Raw genomic sequence first — 21,784 nt, 5'->3', positions numbered from 1 at the left:
AAGCTCAGTCAGGTATTACTGAAAAATCCCGGATACAAAACACTGTGTCAAATTTATAAAAATATTTCTGGTGAAGAAACAACATTGAAGAGGAATTCACGGAAGAAGAACTGAGGTGTTTTGCACATGCGCCTGTGATGTCATTCTACGTGGAAAGAACATTTTCACTGTACAAATCATTCCTCACTGACAGACACAGGAGGTTCACACAAGAAAATCTCAGGATGACCTTCCTTACATACTCTAACAGCTTTGAATGAGGTAAGTGATCTAATAAACCAATATTTTTAAAGATTTTCCAGTATTTGTTTATGCTTATTTTTTTCATTTTTTGTACTTATTAACTTGCTTATTTTACTGTTTGATTGTGCTTATAAATCCGGGCCCTATTCATCACAGATTGACCTGTTGTCAGCAATGAACAACATGACATTTTAAAACCACTCTTCAAAACCTGTGAAGATGTAGTGGCTTGGATATAGAAATCCCTCCAGTCACTGACCAAAAAAAAAGCCCTGTTCGCATCAAAAGAGGAAGAATTCAGACTACAAATGCTTCACCTCCTCCTACCTCATCAGCGACGTGGATGTAAGTTTCAGTCAGAAAAGCTGAATCTGGTGAATGCAGAATACATTAATTAAAACCTAGTTACGATCTGAGGCTTAATTCTATATTTTCCCGATTTTTAAACAGCTCTGCAAGTGAAAATAGACTTCCTGGGGAATGGCTTAGGTGGCAGTGCTTCTGATACTACCTCAACTGCCACATATCCAATTTTTGTAAAACACTGAAGATGTTTTATATTTCACCTATGACAAGTTGTTCATGTGAAAGGGTGTTCTCTAAGATGATGCATGTAAAAACTTAATTGCAAACATCATCAGATACTGGTTTAAATTAAGTGATGTTGTCTTATGTTGAGCAAAAATCTTGCTGCGCAGTTTGTGTAAGTGACATAGTGGCAGGGGCAGCTTAAGGGCCAGCGCTGCCCTCAGTAGGGTTCATAACTGGAGCATCCTCCTTGATTAGCATCAAAACTTATTTCTATGTAATTAAATAAGCATGGCTATTTGTTTCTTTGTTTCAGTTCTTCTGAGGAAAAGCCACAAAAAATTGCACTTTATGCACAGAACGGCTAACCAGGATTGAACCTACAGTTTAAAGTGGAATCTGAACCACAATGTGTCTTCATCATATGTGTGGCTATTTGCTTTAAAAAGAACTGGATTTAATGTGGCAAGAATTAATTGGAGTTACTGCTTCAGCATTATCTTGCTGATAGAGAAAAGGGTCCATTCCAAACTGTTGACAGTGTGGGCAGCATACTATTGTCTAAAATGTCCTCATAAACACCACTGTTCATGTTGCCATTGACCAAAACTAACGGCCCGAGTCTAAACCAGGAAAGAGTCCCAGACCATGACACCACATTCACTTGGGTGTCTAGTGACTTTTGGCTACATAGTGTATACATAATGATAATGCCAACAATTACACTAATCGGATTTTAGGTGGGCCTGGACACACACAGCACATGCCCATCATACAATAAAACAGTGAGATGGAATGAGGTTCTTCACTGACTGAAATTTCATTATGGGCATTTAATTCCTGGATCATGCAATAGTGCATGGAATTGGTGGGAATTGTTCACCAAACTGGGGGTGTCATGTTCAGACACCCAAATCATAAAAAGCAACAGTGTATACACGTGTTCTTATGCTTCCGCAAACAATTTCAAGAAATTGAAGGTCAGTCCTTTGAAAATGTGGCTTAGTGTACAGAAATTGCCTGTCGCTCTTTTCCTTCAAACAGCTTTTACTTGCTATTTAGCACAAAAAGATTGTAGTGAAGCTGGTAGAGGAAAAATAAATGAATATGGTTCTTGGTTCTATTTTTTGCTATGCTTCATGAAATATTTACTATCCCTAACTCACGCTTGCTTCTTAACAAAGCATATGGCAAGGGTCACCAAATCTGTAGTTCACAGATATATACCCCCTCTAAATTCGTTTTAGCCCCTCCCAAAATTCTTTAAAGATATTTGAAATCTAAGACAATGGAGAATTCAATTTTGATAATTACATAAACATAGGAGTTCATTAGTATTTTTATTTCACAACCATATTGTTACTATCCTTAAACTTAGTCAAGAAACTGGTTTCACTTTCAAGAAATTGAACAAATTGTGTAAAGCATTTCAGATAACAGTCTATTACGATAAAAAACAATTTGATTGCATCTTAAATTCTTGTAAACTTCAATTCACCCATGTATTTTCCAACGTGGGAAGTAACTTCATGGTTCAGGCAGTTTCGCATTCTGTGGCAAATAATTTCACCATAATTTCTTCTGTGCTCTGTTGTAATGAACTGTTCTAACATTCACAGTATTCAAACGCAGAAAGAATTCAGTGTGAGAGTTTGGTAAATTTTGTACTTAACAGTACATTGCATTTGTAGCTTCATCCCTCTCCCCCAATTCTTGCTTAATATTCCACTGGTACCTATATACATGGTTTCCAGATTGTAACTGGCAGTCTTTAAATAGTAATTACGAGGCATATTTTTAAAGTAAGTTCAGTTTTGATATTACATAAACACAAGGACACATGTTGCAATAATTTTATTTTTACATGAAAGCCTGGGCCTACATCTACTTTTCAACATAATTGCCACCTACATTAAGGCACTTATCCTATCGTATGACCAGCTTCTGAATGCCATCTTCATAGAAATCAGCCACCTGATGTGATAACCACTGCTGCACGGGCGTTTTCATGTCATCATCAGCGTTAAAGCGCTGACTAGCAAGGTGCTTCTTTAAGTGCAGGAATAAGTGATACATAAAGATGAAATTGTAAAGTGTGTGTTTTTGAGCACTTTTTCATCAACTTGCTGCACCAGGTCATCGTTAATGATGGACGGTTGCCCACTTCGTCCCTCGTCGTGCACGTTTGTACAGCCATCTTGAAATGCCCTCACCCATCTTCTTACCCATCGCTCATAGCGTTGTCTCCATACATTTCTGCAATCTGCCAATGGATTTCGGCAGCTTTCATGTCTCTTGCACTTGCAAAACGAATGACAGCATGTAGTTCACACTCCGTGGGACTATCAATCGTCTGAGGCATTGTAACCACTCCTGAACAACTGTCTACTCGGGCAGAGGGTTGTGTACTGCCGTCTGTGGCAAGCCCATAGATGCAGTTCCTCAGCACACGTGTGCGAAACAGCGAGTGGAGCGCTACAGCGGTCTAATTGCAAACCGGAACTTACTTTAAAAATATGCCTCATACATTTAAAAAAACCAAGTTTTTTGTTAACAACGCATTTCAAAAGCAATAGTACATTTGAGAGTTTGGTTCAGCAAATTTTCATACATGTACAACTAGCAGTGGTGGTACTAGTGTCACTCAAAAAAAATTGCATCCGCACAGGAAAAACACAATGTGTATGGTGGTATGCAGATAAAGAAGTGTTGTCCAAGTGTAACAAAACTTTCGCCGTGTGTTTGAGAAGGATCCTCCGTCACGTAACACCATCAAGGCACGGAAGAAACAATTTTTATCGACGGGATGTGTGGTGAAACATCACAGTGGCAGTAAACTCCCAAGTGTCAGACAAACCCTGATCTCCAGATGTTACCCCTCAAGACATCTTTCTTTGGGGGTGCATTAAAGACATGGTGTATTCTGGCCAAAAGATAAGATTATCTACAAGAACTGCAGAACCATATTCGGAATGCTCTTGCTTCTGTAAACCCTCAGTTGCTACAGAATATGTTGAGAATACATGCAGGACATTCTCTATGCAACAATCCAATCTCAAGTGGAGCTATACTGAGTTGTAACTGCTTCCAAAAATACTTGGTGAGTTTACCTTCAAAATGTATGTTTTTATTTGTAGCTACTCCTTACCATATTAAAACAACACTTTTAAAAACTGTTAGTGCCACTGGGGACACCCTGTATTTCACAGCTTAAGGGCATGAGGGAAGGGTTTCCACTAGGGCTCCCCTCTGTGGATGCTGTTGGCAACTTGGCACTTTCAGAGCACTGGTTTTTTTGTGCACTCATTTGGTTGTAAAGTGGGGTGCCACCCCTCTGACCCACTATGGTGCCATCAATGGCTTGGGTCCACATTTTGCAAGTGATATTGTTACATTGGCTGTGTTGCCCCACCCTATCTTGCCTCCCCAGCTATGTTTTTTATAGCATAGTGGATGACATAATATTATGCGCATCCAGAAAATAAGTTTCCCACTCGCCCACAGGGTGGCAGGCCATGCATATTGAAACCGGTTTTACACATGCGTGAGAGGCACATGCCCTGGCTAGTAAATGTCCTAGAAGACGCCTCCCGAAAATCCTCAGTAGCGTCTCGGCAGCGATGAAACATGGCAGCTCTTATTCCATCTCCCGCCGCGTGCAAGCTTTGTTCGATGATCAAGTTCTTGAACGCATAAAACATACAGCCGATCGAAATTCATCGTCAGCTGTGCCAGGTGTATGGGCCAAACGTGATGAGCAAGCAGATGGTGCGTCGTTGGTGCAGGACATTTACTGAAGGCCGGCAAAATGTGCATGACCACGAGCACAGTGGATGGCCATCGGCTGAGCTTGTGGAGCAGGTGCAGCAGGGCATATTGGATGATCGTCGCATCACGATCATGGAACTCGGCAGCCATTTCCTGCAAATTTCTCGGTCGTTATTGCACGACATTGTTACCAAACGCCTCTTGTTCTCAGAAATTGTGTGCCTGGTGGGTGCCAAAACATCTGATGCCCGAACACAAAGGAAAACGCATGGGCACGGCGCTGACATTTCTGCAATGTTACCATGATGATGATGATGATGACGATTTTCTCAACCAGATCATCACAGGTGTTAAAACGTGGGTTGCATACAGCACCCCAGAAAGCAAGCAGCAGTCCACACATTCGTGTCTCAGTGGATCTCCATGCAGGACGAAGTTCAAACAGACTGTGTCGGCACGAAAAGTGATGTGCACGGTGTTCTGGGACAGACAAGGCATTCTGCTCATTGAGTTTCTGCCCAGAGGTGAGACCAGGGTAGCTACGATTTTTTGATTATGAAATTCCCTGACTTTTCCAGGTTTTCCAGACCAGAAATGAATTTTTTCCAGACATGTTTGTTGTCATGATTTTTCCTTTTGAACCTCATATTTTTCAATAAAATATGCAGGCACGTTAATTATTATGAATATGAATATACACTGTTATTAGCTGAAAATCTACCAAGAGATTAATACAATGCTATTCAATGAAAAAATAAAAACTATTGTACTTCCGCATTTTCACTAAGTCATTACAATTAAAGTGGTGTAAAAAATCAATAAAAAAATGTGGCATATATCAAAGCTGTACAATGTAACCAGTATACAACCTCAATTATATCAATACAAATGAGAAACAACAGAAAATTAGGTCATGTACCTTTAGAAAATATGCAATAAGTTTAATGATTATATTTTTAAATTTATTGAAAATAGTACATATACTGCTGGACAAAAAAAACCGGACACTTGCATTTTTTGTGATAACGCAATGGGTCGATAAAAGCTCTGGTACAAGGGCTAACTAAATGTTGCAGAAACTGAATTAAGTACGAATGCATAAACAAAGTCCGAGTCTATGAATGGTGCATATGGTACTACATGATCTGCCGAACATTCTGTAATATACCTGCGAGCTGTTATTGCAATTCAGATGTCAAATATTAAAGTGTCCGGTTTTCATTGTCCAGCAGTATATTTCGGAAATTCAGAACGTGAATGGGGCTGGTGACCCACCATACACCTAAAAAAAATATATACGTGGGCCATACTTTGGAATCAAATATCTCCATTACTTGAGTTTTCCACATGCTGGAACCAATTTTCTATTACCGAAAACATAGAAATCTGTCTATTAAAAGGTAACAGTTCCGAATGTTTTATGATTTTTTCAAATTTTCCTAGCATGAAGACTAGTTATCATAGAATTTTGGTAATCATTGTGACACAAAATTTGAACCTTCCTTAAAATAATGAGCACTGTTTGGATCAGGCACGTATCCAGGAATTCCTTTCGGGGGGGGGGGGGGGGCTCAACACCATTTTTTAAGGGATGTAAGAACCTCACAATTGTATGTTCAAGACCAGTGGTTGCAATTGGGTTCCAAAACGTGGGGGGGAAGGGGGTGCGGAGGGTGTTGTAAGCAAAGTTTACTTTCTCTTGATAAACAAGGCTTAACATTAAGAGGCCATAATTGAGGCAAGAAAATAAAAAATGGGGAGCAACTATCCCTTAAATCGTCGCCACTGTAAGGCTGTCATTTTAATCAGAACGTGAAATTGGAACATTTTTTACCACTCGACTCCTCTGTTTCCATGCATTAACATTGTGTGCCGGAACCATCTCAGTATGTGTGTTTGTCCATTTCTTCTCATCAGGCGTAAAAACGTCTATGGTGTCTTTGAGTGTTTTTACGAAGCTGTTACAAATGCACGGGATGGACAATCCACTAGACAACGCGAGATTCAAATTGTAGGCTGCGAACTGGACGCAGATAGCTCTCGAATATTTCTCTCTGATTCGAGCCTGAACACCACTAACGTGTCTTGTCCTCCCATGTTTGCAGCTCTTATAAAAGCCGAAACCCACCAAATTGTTCAGATTCAGGCCTTATCACTCACAAGTGTTCAAAAATGCCTGTCACAGCTTCTGCTGTATTGTCATATATCGGCACGAACCAAAGGAAGTCTTCTCGAATACAGGTGGATCACGAAACAATTAATGCACAATGAAAACCCTTCCGTTCCCAACACATCTAATGTTTCGTCTCCCAGTATGATCAAATGCTTATTCATTTATCTCCAGTGACGCGCCCAAGTTGGTGAGATCATAACCCCATTTGACTCAGTATTCCTTTTTTTTAATAAAAACGAGGAACGTCAAAGACAGGAAAATAATGGCAAAATCAGGACTGACCACCAAAAATAGTATGCATAACCCCTCTCCCTTCCGAAAATCCTGGGCACGCCTCTCTTTATCTCGGACACATTTTTTAAAATCAACTCACCAGAAGTTTTTATCATTCCGTATTGGAGATTGAAGTAAGATGCGTTCTTCCTACAGGTTTGAATATGATCCTTTAGGGTGCTGTCGTCTGCCTGCTTTCACACCTAACCTTAACCAGGCCCTAATTTTCCATCCTTGTAACTTGAATTTTCAAGACTTAGGAAGGTTTCAGACCGAAGGGACACGCGATACATGTCGATTGGAATTGGCCCATGAACAGCAACGTTTCACACCGTAGCGACACAAAAGGCCGCACAAACCTAATCTTCAGGCGACACGGCGTGAAATCTCCCTTATTAGGCCACTGTCATTGTCACCTCGAAGTAGTAGCTCTTGTTGACCACAGAAAAAAATTATGGGAATGCTCTTCAGTTTTCTTCTCTCTCTCCTATATTTTCTGAGCTTGTTCACTACACAGGCAACACCTTACGATTTGATATACACAGGACATGTACTATGTATACATTTTATCGAAAAATCGGTTGAAGTCAAGGATGGCTAGGTGGCTCATTTGGTAGAGCCCTGATTCGGGTTCTGGTAGAGCCTGCAATTTCCACCTAAAATGTCTACATATGCAACATCTTCTTGCTTTCTCTTCTCGACATTCATAAAATTTTCGGCTGTCTCTTTATGGTAGTTAAGTGTTTGAATGTGTTTCGAACCCAGTAGGCTTAAACAAAAGTATTTTTTTATACCATGAAATTCTCGGACTGCATATACGAAATTTAGTTCTGGAGAAACTAAATCATCACTCAAAACTTTGATTTTCAGTTGATCTATGCAGTTTATTTCTGTTTTAATAAACCACTCCAATATCCGGTACTGCTGAAATATTCACTTTAGAGAGAGAGAGAGAAGAGAAGAGAGAGAGAGAGAGAAGAGAGAGAGAGAGAGAGAGAGAGAGAGAGAGAGAGAGAGAGAGAGAGAGAGAGAGAGAGAGAGAGAGAGACCTTGATCTCTTCGGCCCTCGAACCGAACTAGCACTACACTGAGGCCCCGGAAGTTCTGCTGTCGTCATTTTCGTATCACTATATCTTATAAAGCAACCAGAGGATGCTGACTGATCTGATCACCAATCGACTGTATGAATTGTCACACTTACCTCTGAAATCTCATTAACCAATTCTTTATACAGATCAACCGAAAAATTGAATCCGCATATTTATATCCTCATTATATTCTAGAACGTTCCGCAGATAAAACGATTCGTTAATATTGCCAGTAGTTGACTCATTTTCTCATTCAAGAACGTACCCTCTCCCGCCTTCCAGAGATTAAAAATTACAACGAATCGCCCTACGTGTGGCGGAACCTTTGTTGTGCAGCTTCCAAATGCTGACAAGTTTCTACATAGTGCTCAAGTGCGCTGCGACAACACCGAAAGCGCAAGAAAAGTTTACTTGCAGTATTATCAACAACAGGGTTATAGAACATTCTCCGTCTTGTCTCGATAATTGTCTATCTCCTTAAATCATCGTCACATTATTCAAAAAGCCAAAAACCTAATTTTATCTAGTGTAATATAAAAAATTTCCTTGGGGGGGGGGGGGGCTCGAGCCACGTCAACCACACTTTTGATACGTGCTATTAACAATAACAGGGTTATAGAACATTCTCCGTCTTGTCTTGATAATTATTTCTCCCAAATTATCATCACATTATTCAAGAAGCCAAAATCCTAATTTTATCTAGTGTAAACAGAAAAAATTCCTGAAGGGGGTTCAAGCCTCCTGATTCCCACCTTGGATGCGTGCTATTGACAATAATAAGGTTATAGAACACTCTCCGTCTTGTTTCGATAATAATTTCTCTCAGATTTATAAATTTATTATCTTCATATATTCAAGACGCCAAAAATCGAATTTTATCTAGTGTAAATTGAAAAATTTCCTGAGTGGGGGGGGGTCCTCGAGCCACCTCATCCCCACCTTGGATACGTGCTATTAAAAATAACAGGGGTATAAAACATGCTTCATCTTGCCTCGATAATTATTTCTCTCCTTACATTATTTTCACATTTTTCAAGAAGCCAAAAACCTAGTTTTATCTAACTTAAACTGAAAAATTTTCTGGGGAGAGGGGTCGAGCCCCCTGTGCCCCATCTTGGATACGTGCTATTATCAATAACAGGGTTACGGAACATTCTCCGTCTTGCCTCGATAATTATTTCTCTCCTTAAATTATTGTCACATTATTTTATTTCACATCACAAGAAACCAAAAACCTCATTTTATCTAGTGTAAACCTAAAACTTTCGGGGGGGCTCGAGCCCCCTAAGCCCCCCCTCTGGATACGTGCCTGGTTTGGATTCGAAAAAAGTTATTTATGTTGAAAAGAAAACTTCAAAATGCCCTACGCAATCAGAGTGCATTGAGGGTCTTTATTTTAATTCTAAGACAACCAAACCTGACCTTCCTAACATAACCACAAAAGTATATATTGACAAAATCTTAAGTAACCGCTAAAACTGTATGTGTTAACAGACATACTAAATTGAAATCTAACCATGTAAAAGTTGCATTTGTAGTATGATGAAATCGTAATAGAACAAAAGGAACTTGGGCCCATTTTCACCACTTTTCAGCATAATTTCATTCTACACGCAAAAAATATGTAATATTACTATCGGCATCAAACCAACATTCCTAACCTAACAACGATGGGTGACCAGCGTACGTTTAATTCCTCTTTTCGCACCAGATTTTAAAAAATAAATTCATTCTACATGCACAAAACACGTGCATATTCGAATAATGAAGTCACTGATACTGCATATAATCACTAATTTCTCGGGTGTAACACATCTCTGCAATGTAAAAACTACAACAACGAACAAATGAACTAGTTGATCAGGTTGCTTCTGAACGAGTCGCCAACGAAGAACTCAAATTCACAGAACGGGTTCACGGGGGGAACGAAGTAGTGAGTCCCTTTGTTTTTACTAGGCATCCGCATCCGTCCAGTGTGACGTCAACCACAACCAGTTTACGTGAAATTCTGCTCTTCGAGGCAGAAAGTATTACATTGTCTTTGGTTCAAGGAGTATACAGTTATTGCAGATCCAAAACCAATGAACTGTCCGAACACCAACCTGCTCCACTTCACGTACCAAAAGAGAACGGGTTCCAAACGGGTGTGTTCTTGCAGAAAGGAAATTTAATCATTACACACAAAGCTAAAGCAACATTTTCTCCGCAAGAAATTCTCAGGATAGCTGGTGCGTAGGTTTAGTCTTGAATAGCTTGTTCTCTAAGGAAAAATCTCAGGCCTCTCCAAATTCCGGTCTTGAACAGATTCACAAGAACGAGTCGCAAAATGAACGGATCCAAGAACCTAGATCCGAGAGTGAATAAATATAGAATTGAAATGCAAAGGAACCATAATTTTGTACGTAACAGACTAGAAGTCATAATGACGAAAGGAACAAGTTTCTGAACTGAATTTTTTTGTGGAACTGGAATCACAAGAACCGAATTCGGAAGTGGAAATGAACCGTTCATTCATTTTGTAACTGGTTCTCCTGCAACTCCAAAATGCGCGTAAATTCCAGAAAATATGCAAAATTCCCTGACTATTCCCTGACTTTTCCCTGACCAACCAAATTCCCTGACTTTTCCCTGTTTTCCAGGTTTTCCAGTCGCGTAGCAACCCTGGGAGACTGAACGCTAACCATTACTGTGAAACACTGGGGACATTGCGACGAACCATTCAGAATAAGCGACGTGGTAAGCTCAGTGCCGGGGTGATCTTGCTGCACGACAATGTGAAGCCGCATATGGCTAGGTGCACTGCAGCCCTTCTGGACAGGTTCGGTTGGGAGGTGTTCGATCATCCATCGTACAGCCCGGATCTCGCTCCCAGTGATTACCACCTGTTCTTGCACCTGAAAAAGTTCCTGTCCGGTCAACATTTTCACAGCAACGACTGTCACACGGTGGTTCAGCACCCACGCAGCAGACAGCAGACTTCTACGACTCAGGTATATGGAAGTTGTTTCTACGCTATGACAAGTGCGTGAATTCCGGCAGGAGTGCCTGGACAGGTGCTGTATCTGTGGCAATAAATCATTGAATGAAATAATGTTTCCTTTTTGTGCAGGACCCCAGGGAAACTTACTTTCTGGATGCGCCTAATACCTCGATTTCATATGACAATCAGTGGATTATTGAGATGAGTGATGCCGTCATTTCTTGACAGTGAAAACTAAGAAAAAATTGTCATCACTTCAAAGTAATAGCAGCAAACTCCCCCCCCCCCCTCCATGACACCTAACATTATCCTAGGAGGCACTTTATTCAGCCTTCGAAAATCTAGCTCCTTGAAAGCCAGTTTTTAACTCCAATTAAGGTAAAATTTATCTCTTATGTGCATCAGGTTTGGCAACACTGCTGCAGAGGAGTTGTGCACTGGAGAAATGCATTGCATTTATGTGAGCATTATTTTTCTTTGTTTTCTCAGGAATGTCAAACATCCAGTGGAGTAGAAAAGTACATGAATGGATAAAGGATACATTGAAAAAGGTTTTTGTAGTTGAAAAACTCGAAACTTTGATTTGAATAGTCGTAAATTGAAGTTGATTCTCCATAAGGAATATATGAGATTCTGTAAACACTTATTCATCATATTTTTATCTCATTTAATAATAAACTTTAAAAAGTGCTTCCACTTGCAATATGGGGAGAAATTCATACTCTCAAATTCTGTTGGTTTTTAGTAGCAGTGCCCATTCTGATGATAATGAAATACATGTAAAACTGGTGCAAAATTGTCACTCATCCCCTTAACCAAGATACGAATGGCCCCAGCAAACTAAAGTGGACAGTCATTTGTTTTATCCTAGTTTCCCTTCTCTCGCGCTTGTGAGCCATGTTGCCACATTCATTGCACTGGAAGGAATGAAGTAATGCCCCGTGCTTTGAATGCAAGTGTAGCAAAAATGTGCTTATTTTTGGTACCTATATTTTCAGAAGTGAGCAGCCTATATCACTAGTTCTAAGGGAGAATTCACACCAAACAGACAAGCAACAGGCAACATATGTTGCTTCAGGATTTCACCAATCAAACATGGGCTTTTGTGGCCTTTAATGCCATTACTGTGTGCAACATTGTTGCTGATTGGCTCGATCCCAAGCAACACGTGTTACCTACTGCTTCAGTGTGAATTCTTCCCAACAGTCATCCTAACAGGTTTTTCCTTGTTGATACCCGTTTCATCTGCATAGAAATTAACAATAGATCTTCTAATTACACACTTAACAAAATCATCTATGGATAGTTTACATTTTTCAAAAGCTCTATATTCAAAACTTGTCACCACTCTTCCTCTGTCTTTTTTATTATCTTGATAAAACTTAAAATTTTTGCACTGCAGCCATTTCACGATTTGTAGCTCATTTTACATATTTATAACTTCTATTCCTCACTTCGTTACAAAAATAATTCAACCACCATTTGTACCAGGTGGGACAACATAAAATTTCTTCGCTAAGTATTCAATAACATTTATATTTTCTTGTATCAATAACAGAGTTCTATACTGAAAGAGTAAGGGAGACACTTGTGGCTTTTTCGCTAACATAAGGCACTAAGTGAATATTATTAAAAAAATACTCGCGTGAAATTTCATATTTCCACATTACACAATGTAATGGATACTTCCGATTAATTTTGAAGCACTCTGTCTTTATTCACGGCGCTCCAGATGCTGTACCCTTAGTGAATGAAGACAAGAGTGCTTCGAAATGGATCTGAAATATCTATTAAATTGTGCAGCGTGGAAATACGAAATTTCACATTGAGTAATTCTTAAACAGTGTTAAGCGCATCCATAATGAATATTTAAAAAGTTGGAAAATATTTAAAAATCAACCACCCATGAAAAAACTGATGTATTACATCAATATTATTGTTCATTTGCAAAATATTTAGCAAATATTTCCTCCCTTGCTCGAATGGTAATAGTGAAGGGAAATAATAACCATTGCAGACCCCAAACAAAGATACCAATCTGGCAACCATATGCAGAAAATCAGTTGTAATCTATTAAACAGTTGTTCATGACCGACTGACTGAACCAACAAAACCGAGCAAAATCAAGAGAATAATATACATTTTAAAAATAACAACCCACTCAGTTCACCCTGCCCGACTTCATCCTTCAGAAGTTCTTTTTTTCTTCAGCTGTATTCAACATTTAATAGTGCTATTACTGTGGGCAGTGCAAGCTTATAGCTTGCTGTATATAATCTTTATAACTTCCCTCACTTGGTTTCATTGTAAAAAAAATTCAACAACGCTAAATATTAAGACACTGTTTTTGCTGTACTCAGTTTTCCCCTTCATGATGACAAACTGTGAATGAGCAACAAGCTTTTAACAGTGCTGCAAAATTTGGCAATGCAGGAACATAGGAACAATGTAAACATGCTCCTCCACTCACGATTGAAAATTCGACTACAGCACCACATGGGCATTCTTAAGTTGGTCAAAATGTACATTGTTTCATTGCAGCTTTTCAGCAAAAGTATCCATGGTATAAAGAAAGCAAAAGCAGTGTTCTTCAAACTTATTTTGTTCCAGCCATTTCACCAATCTTGCAATACAAAACAAATTTGTTCACGATACAATATTTGAAAATACTTAATTTTAACTGGCTCCCTGATTCTTCACACACGATCCATCCAAGAATTGGCTGCATACACACAAAATAAAAACATCAACATGGAAGAAGGTAAAAGAAAGCATGCATTAAAGAAAATATGTATGTACTCACCTCAGTATTATTTACTTTACTACCATCTTCTATTTCTGAGCCCTCTTGCTTGTCTGGGTCTAATTCCTGCAGGAAAGAAAAATACAAATAATCACCTTGCAATAAAGAATCCTACATGTAAGAATGGGGTAGATTAATGATAGTGTCGATACAGCATTTTTTGAAGAAAATATTCACAATCTAATATTCTGAAATCCTGTCAATGTCCTTAAAAATAGAAAAGAACAATATTCATGAACTGAGTTTCCATAAAACACATTTCTAGGTATGCCATTTCTTTAAGGAAAAAAAATAATCATGATCAAATATAGTGATCAGGGAGACAAAGAAATCATGGAGAATCATCATAAAATGTTTGTCACTATCATCGGATTGGTAAATTTAAATCTGTGTTCTACTGATACAAAATCTGAGTACAAATTTATCAGAACTGAATTTTTATGAAGTTTTAATTTTCATGAAATGAATTGATAAAGCATGTTCAGTTTGGCTAGGGGTCGAGATTGCGCATGAAGTTATGGAGCAGATGTGGAAATTTTCGATCCACAACATCCAGCTTATTTTTACGCACATATTTTTAGCATTGCAAACAATTAAATTTACATTGCACAACAAGTACTAACCTGTGTTATTAGAGTTGCTCAAAGTGGTGGCCAATTGAATTCACACATTCCCGGCATCTTTTGATTGACATATATATCTGTTCTCTTGGGAAGTTATTTTCTGGCCATTGTTAAACACTAGATGAAAGTTGTTGGTCGCTTATCAGTACAGTTCAGTTTGTTTTAGTATGCAGTGTAATTTCTCTGTTTAATTTCAGTGTGTGTTTGTATGTGTTTAATAAGATAGTGAGAACATTGAAATTCCAGCGGAAACTCATGTGAAAACTGAATCATGTCGAGACATTTGTAGGCAATTTCCACAGAAATTTCCTGGCATTGCAGCTCCAGGTAGAGAAACAGGACTGTTAGGCAACTTGTTCTGAGATTAAGAAAAACTGGATCATTAATGCTAGAATTGTGGCATCATTAGATCACTCTCCAAATAAATCCCTACATCATGTTTCCCAGGAAGTAGGTATTTCAAAAACATCAGCTCATACGGCTTCTGAACTGTTGAAACTGAAACCTTACAGAGTCACTACAATAGTGCAAGAATTACAGCCACGTGACAATTTATTTGAGGGGAACCCTAAAAAATAGAGTCTACAGAAACAATCCTCACACTACAGATGAACTGAAAGACAATATAAGAACAGAACTTACTAGAATTACGGAAGAGGAACTTTTGAGTGTCAATCCAAATTTCATCAAACAATGCCAGGAACGTGTGAATGCAGTTCACCACCACTTTGAATAACTCTTATAATATATGTTAGTACTCGTTATGCAATATAAATATAATTAATTGTCTGTATGCTAAAGGTATAGCATAAGTGTAAAAATAAGTGGGACGTTGTGGATCACAAATGCCTGCATCTGCATCACACCTCACCGTCTGCAGTCACACACTATCTCAGCCCTGAGTCAAACTCAATGCACTGTATAAGAAATTATAATTACAGGACAGCAGCATTCAATATCAGTAACCAACTGATAATACAGCATTGGTACTTACATCCATGTCCATGACAACAACACCAGTAGACCTTCTCTTGGCTTTTCTCCGCCTCTGAATCACCGCTTGAGTTGCCTGAGCATTTCGACTATCATTTTCTTTGTCTTGCTCTGAAAATATACAAAACATACAAAACTTCTAACTTCACATCTATATGTACAAGGAAGATTTCGGACTTATGTTGCAGGATCTTAAAAAATTGGCCTTCCTTGGGAGAAAACTAAACAAAATGTCAAATTAATCTTTTACATATATTTAACATTACTTTTCTACCCTTTAAAATTAAAATCGATGATGATGAATCAGGGTAGCTACGAGTTTTCGATTATTAAATTCTCTGACATTTCCAAGTTTTCCAGTGCAAAAATAAAGTCTTTCCAGACATGATTATCATCACGATTTTTGCTTTTAAACCTTGTGTTTTTCAAATAAATATTTAGATACGTTATTTATTATGAATATCCATTTTCACACCTTTTTTTTTTTAAAAAAAAATCATTTTAAATGCATAAAAATACCTGAAAATTCGAAGAATAATGTAAAATTACAATCGGCATCAAATATATTGGGTGCTACAATCACGTGCATCTAGGCTAGAGGTACATTATTTCACCTATCAAATCTCCACAATATAAAAATAACAGAAAAAGTTTATGAACAACATAAACTTCATAAACCATGTACAATTTTTCATTTTCTAGCAGATTTATAGTGTTGTACAAAATGCTGCCTTTTTGCTTACATTTATAAGTACACAGCATCCGGAGAAATTTTTGTTGCATATAGAAATTCTATAGGGAATGCCAACATGACTAAGATCTATAAAATAATAGACGATAATCTCGTCTTCACTAACCTTTACGATAATTATGATCATATTGTCAATGTACTTTATTTATCAATCAGATATCTGGACTGCAAGTTTTACTTTGATATTCTTTCTAAAATTAATGAATTATAAAAATGAAAATTTATTACAGACATTCAAAGGAACCATAATTTTGCAAAGACTGAGAATCATAAGAACGAAAGAAACAAGTTTCTGAACTGAATATTATTTGGGAGTGGAATCACAAGAAACGAATCAAGAAATGGAAGTGAATCACTTCTTCATTTTGCAACTTTTTCTCTTGCAGACTCCTAAAATGCACGTAAATTCCAGATGATCTGCAAAATTCCCTGACAAGCCAAATTCCGTTTTCCAGGTTTTTCGGATGCGTAGAAACCCTGAGAATGGTATTCATTGAATAGTGCACCAGGGGTAGAGCTGTTTACACATTGCCATCTGAATACTTTCCGGTCGTATCTCCACGTTTCATCAAGAAAATAGCTGATTACGTTATCGTGTTCCTTACAGGTTAATGCATCATGTTCCGAAGTGACATATCTGGCTATGTGGTATAAATTAATTATTAATACTAATAAAATTTGCACAAATCTTGTAGTGTACTCAAAATCCACATACAATAAACTTCAATCGCTACAAAGTCAGTGGAGATGGATATACGACAAAAGACTGAGACATGTTCATTAAGATCCTCTCTGAATTGAAACAACAGAGTTCTTTCGAAACTACCAGGCTAGTTCTTAAGATATTCAACATAGCAGGATATGTCGAATAAACTTCATATTAATCTTAATGTACAAATTAATTCAGTATTAGATCCATGCATAGCCTAATGGCTGACGGTCTCATCATGATCTCTAAAATGTCCATACAAATCCAGATATTCAGCATTGTTTCTGGTACAGAAAACCAGGAAAAGTAATGACGAAAGTATATGTATCAACTTATGAAAATGCACCTTGCAGGCCAGTGTGGATAAAAATCATTTTTTATATATTTTTTATATTTTAATCTGATTTTTTATATTCAAATTTTATTTTTATTCTTAAAAAAAAAGGTAAAGTGCTCCCCTGTGCATAGCACCATGCCATGAAGGCATATAGGGGTGGGGGGTGGGGGTATGGTTTTTGGCACCATACATATTTTTTTAATAATAGAAAGGCTTTTTCTAGTAAATGGCTCTGTAAAATATTTGAACAGTTTGATTAAAGAAATAAAAAATAGTGTGTTAATGAAACTATAATAATTTCAGTAACTTTTCTTCCAGTGAAAATAAAACATTCTGTATGAAGTCTATAATTGTAACTTAAAATATTTTTTATAGTCTTTGTAGCTAACTTTTGGCATTTTTTTTTATAAAAAAAATGATAGTTTGCAAAATATCAGCTGCCATGATAATTTACAGTTTAATGATAATGACACTATTTGCTGTCTAACATGATTAGTATTTGGTATATTTTTCTACACAAAATGTTTGCTATTTTGCCTATAAAAATTATTGAATTTTAAATCATGAGAAATTTAAGTGTGTTTACAGTTTGCATATTACATTTTCTTTCCCATGAACTTCACCTCACAGTACATACATCTTGTTTCCTTTCTTACAGACTAAAAAACATCATTAAATGATTACAAGAGTAATGTACTTTCAGCAAAAGTGATTCGGATATCTACAAAATCTTATATACATTATTCTATAAATTATTTATTTAAATTGTGATTTAAATCAATCCACCTTGTTGCAGACCTCAGTTCTCAGGTGTCTGAAGTGCCAGAAATAAACCCATTAAAAAAATAAACAACAAATATCTATATTCCTTAAGACAATAAAATAAGAACCACCATATCATAATGTAAATCTCTCACCTTTGTAAAAATTGCAGTCTTGCAATTCATAGAGAATATCACAGAATTCAGTGTAAATAGTTTCATTTGCAACATCATCTGTGTCATCTCCCAAGCAATTTGCATACAGAAGCACTGCAGACATAAAATTCCGAAAATGGCAATCCTCCACATCTTGAACAACATCATCGAACTCCTGATGCACCAAAAACCATGCTGCGGAACTCTCTTTTAAGTTGTGCTTAGAAAATGCTATTTTATTACCCATCCTGTGATAGGTTTAGTTGTTTCTTTGCTCACTGGTGTTGCCAGCATTACTGACTTCACAATTTTTTTCTTTAGTAACTTCCGACACTTATCATTTAAAGCAGGAAGTTCACTGATAACGTACAAGTTCCTTCCTTTCCTTCTGTGATGTGTCAGTAATAGAAGTGTCTTTCAGAAAAGCATTATGTCCTTGGATTTTAAAAATGTACACAAATAATAGTACAATCTGCTCCAACGAGTTGCACAGTCACAGCTGAATCGTTCATTAAATATTCAATATTATGGATTCTATTATTGATATTTATGGAGACGCAGTGGTGTAGTCAGTAGGGCATCTGATTGCCATGCAGAAGACCCAGGTTCGATTCCTAGGATGGGTGATCTAAGGTTGGAATTTTAACGGCCTTGTCCCTGCATAAGTGGCTCCGGGGCTCAACCAGCATCAAATCAATGGGTACTTGGGGGAAACCCTGAGGGTAAATGGCAGAGATTGAGAATGTGTGGGATCCTAACCCCCCACATTCCCTAAATGTGCCTTCATGGCATGGTGCTATATGCATGGGGAACTTTACCTATTGTTATTTACTTGTACTTTTATTTATCTCATTTTGTGTAGCTTTTTTGTGCTTTTGGTTGATCTGTCTATGAGAATGAATGACGATTGTAACAAATGGATGAAGAAACACACAAAGAAAAAACCATGCCCAAGATGGGACTCAAAAACTTGGAACCTTAGACAGTGAAGTTGTAAGTTTACCAATCAAGGTGCTTGAGAAGCAAGGCAGTTTTTAATATTCTCATAACAAAAAGACTGTACCAAAAAATTTGGCCAGTGCATAATAAAACTATTCTGCTTGATTAACAGTGTCCAATGAAGCCAGTTGCATGTAACCAACTTTCAAAAAATTCAAACCTTTCTGAAATCTCCTTCCTGTCATTTTTCACATTAACTATAGCCATCTATATGTACAAGCTTGATTATGAGTTTGTCAACCGTTGAATGACCACCCAAGAACAGAAGTACAGCATTTCCAATCTTCAAGATTTAACCTTTAATGGATGGTAGTCTCTTCTGCATGAGCCTCTCTATAGGTATAGAGATGAAATGGTTCTTTTTCCTTTATCAGAATGACAGGACTCTTAGTACGGTGAAATTTATACACTTTACCTTCCAATAATGAAAGTTAAAGGAAGAAGAAGAGACTTTTTTTTTAAAAAAAATTGGAATTCGGCAATAGACCGAAGTGAACAAAAAAAATGTAGCATGTAGCAGTGGTATACAGTGGAACCTTGATTTTACATTTTTTAGGGGACAAATCTGTAAAAACTTAAAATGCCGGAAAATGTGAAATCTGGGAAAATTTTATAACATTTTGCTATGTTGGGACCATCAAGACTGAATGTATAATGCGGGAAAATGTAAAATCCGGGAACGTAAAATCGGGGTTCCACTGTATTCCTACAACTGTGCAAAGTTGTGTTGAAAATAGACAGATAATTCTTGGGGGGAAAAAAATAACAATGTACAAGGAAAGCAGTGTTGCCATCTTATGGAAAAAATCTGAAAAATCACTTCTAGTACCAGCCTTATGGATGCTAGATGGACCAAATTTGCAGGAAAGGAAGACAAACAACCACTCTTAGAGGATATGTAATCTTGATCCCCCAATTCTGGAGGAAAAAATGGAAAAATTGCAAAATTTTAGAAATTCATAATTTCAGGGTAATTTTGAAAATTGGACGTGTCCTGCTGGACTCCCAATTGCCACACACTGTGAACAAGTTTTTTGTTCTCATAATTACTAGAGGCATGCATATTTAGTTTTTGACGAAAACATGAAATGCGAAATGTTAATTTTTCATGTTTCTGAAAGGTGTGAGGTGCATTTTCCTACCCTGTTTTGTCATGAAATAATGCGAAATGAATTAAACGCGAAATAGACTCTGAACACAAAATTTAGAGTTTATTTACAGACAAGACAACGCTTTCTGAAGTCAGAATTATCCTGCAAGTTATGCAATTCATGGAAAATTCTGCTGTAAATATTTGAGAAGCAAAAATGGACCCCTTTATACAGGAGTAAACTTAATATTATTGTAACGACATAAATGTGCTATTACAAGGGGTGTGTTTATTTTGTGTAATAAAGTCAGTTTTTATATTCACATCTTTAAAACCAAAATGTCATTTTATATACTGCTTTTTCACCACTATAACTGTGAAATTTTATTTTATTTACCGCTTTTGAACCTGAAATTGACTTGTTTTTGTACAGAAATTTTGTTTTTTTACTTACCAAAAATATGTGCCTCTAAATTATTACACATATCAGCAAAAATCAGTGGTTGAACTTAAGAATACACCCCCATTAGTTGCAAAACATTATTTTTTAAGGGAAAAAAGTGACAAAATGCCTTTGTTTTAAATAATAACAATAAATAAATTGTTTTGTCATTCCATCACCTCATACCTTCATATGTACGAGGGCCATTTTTCTTGTAGTGGCAACACTGTTCGTATACACTTGTCAGTTGTCGCTGGGACAAAATACGATCGGGTCTTGTTTAATCTTGTACTACGGATTGTGTGTAGGTATTTGTTTGCAGAATAGTACTGTTGTGTGGTAGTTAGAAGATGTTAAAGTGAAGTGTGTGTATAATACTGCTCTGAACAATGTTCACGCATGAAGAACAGCGAATATTCATCAAATTTCAGGTAGCACATGGAAGGAATGCATAGCAAATTCACAAGGGCTTACGTCAGGCAAGTGGGGACCACGCTTTACCATATCATATCATTGCCAGATGGGCTAAGGCATTTGTAAGTGGTCGTGAATCAGCCGCGAAAGAACATTGTGGCGGGCATCCTCGCACGGCAACAGATCCATACACAGATGTCATACAGCACAAGTGGTGCAGAACGTACTGCAACAATAGGGTTGGGAGGTGTTGGAGCACCCACCTTATTCTCCTGATGTGAGTCCCTGAGACTTTGATTTGTTTCCTAAAATGAAGGAACCGCTAAGGGGGAAATGCTTTCCAGACGTCCCGAGCATCATTTCGGCCAGAGGAAGGTCTGTGTGCACACTGGCACGAACGGGAGCTATCAATGGCATCCAACGACTGCCAGATATTTGGAAACGTGTTCATGCAACAGCAGGAGATTACACTGAAGGATTGTAAATTATTCCAGGTATGCATCTTCTTTCATGTCTCTTTCTCATACATATTGCCATTACAAGGAAAATGGCTCTCACAGAATTGAATTATGATCTGTAGTTTTCAAAAAATGGCTTGTTAATTGTTGCCAGATGGTGATGGTTTTGTTTGAAACCAGCTGCCCGCTAAAGGT

At 37.6% G+C, this 21,784-nt stretch overlaps 1 protein-coding gene across 9 annotated transcripts in view; it reads right to left on the bottom strand.

Annotated features, from left to right (window-relative positions):
• Window positions 1-21,784, bottom strand: part of Mbs (Myosin binding subunit) — a 245,605-nt gene that overhangs the window by 81,544 nt on the left and 142,277 nt on the right. For all 9 annotated transcript variants that reach the window (XM_083126415.1, XM_083126417.1, XM_083126419.1 and 6 more), the window contains 2 exons: window positions 15,474-15,583; window positions 13,857-13,922 (listed from right to left, as the gene is read on the bottom strand). In XM_083126415.1, coding sequence (XP_082982541.1) covers window positions 13,857-13,922; window positions 15,474-15,583 — 176 coding nt within the window. The remainder of the gene's footprint in view (window positions 1-13,856; window positions 13,923-15,473; window positions 15,584-21,784) is intronic.

The sequence above is a fragment of the Lepisma saccharinum genome, chromosome 8, assembly GCF_977018435.1.
Source record: "Lepisma saccharinum chromosome 8, izLepSacc3.1, whole genome shotgun sequence".
NCBI classification, from domain to species: Eukaryota; Metazoa; Arthropoda; class Insecta; order Zygentoma; family Lepismatidae; genus Lepisma; species Lepisma saccharinum.
The sequence above is the reverse complement of the archived record's forward strand: the minus strand, read 5'-3'. Positions and strand labels throughout refer to the sequence as shown.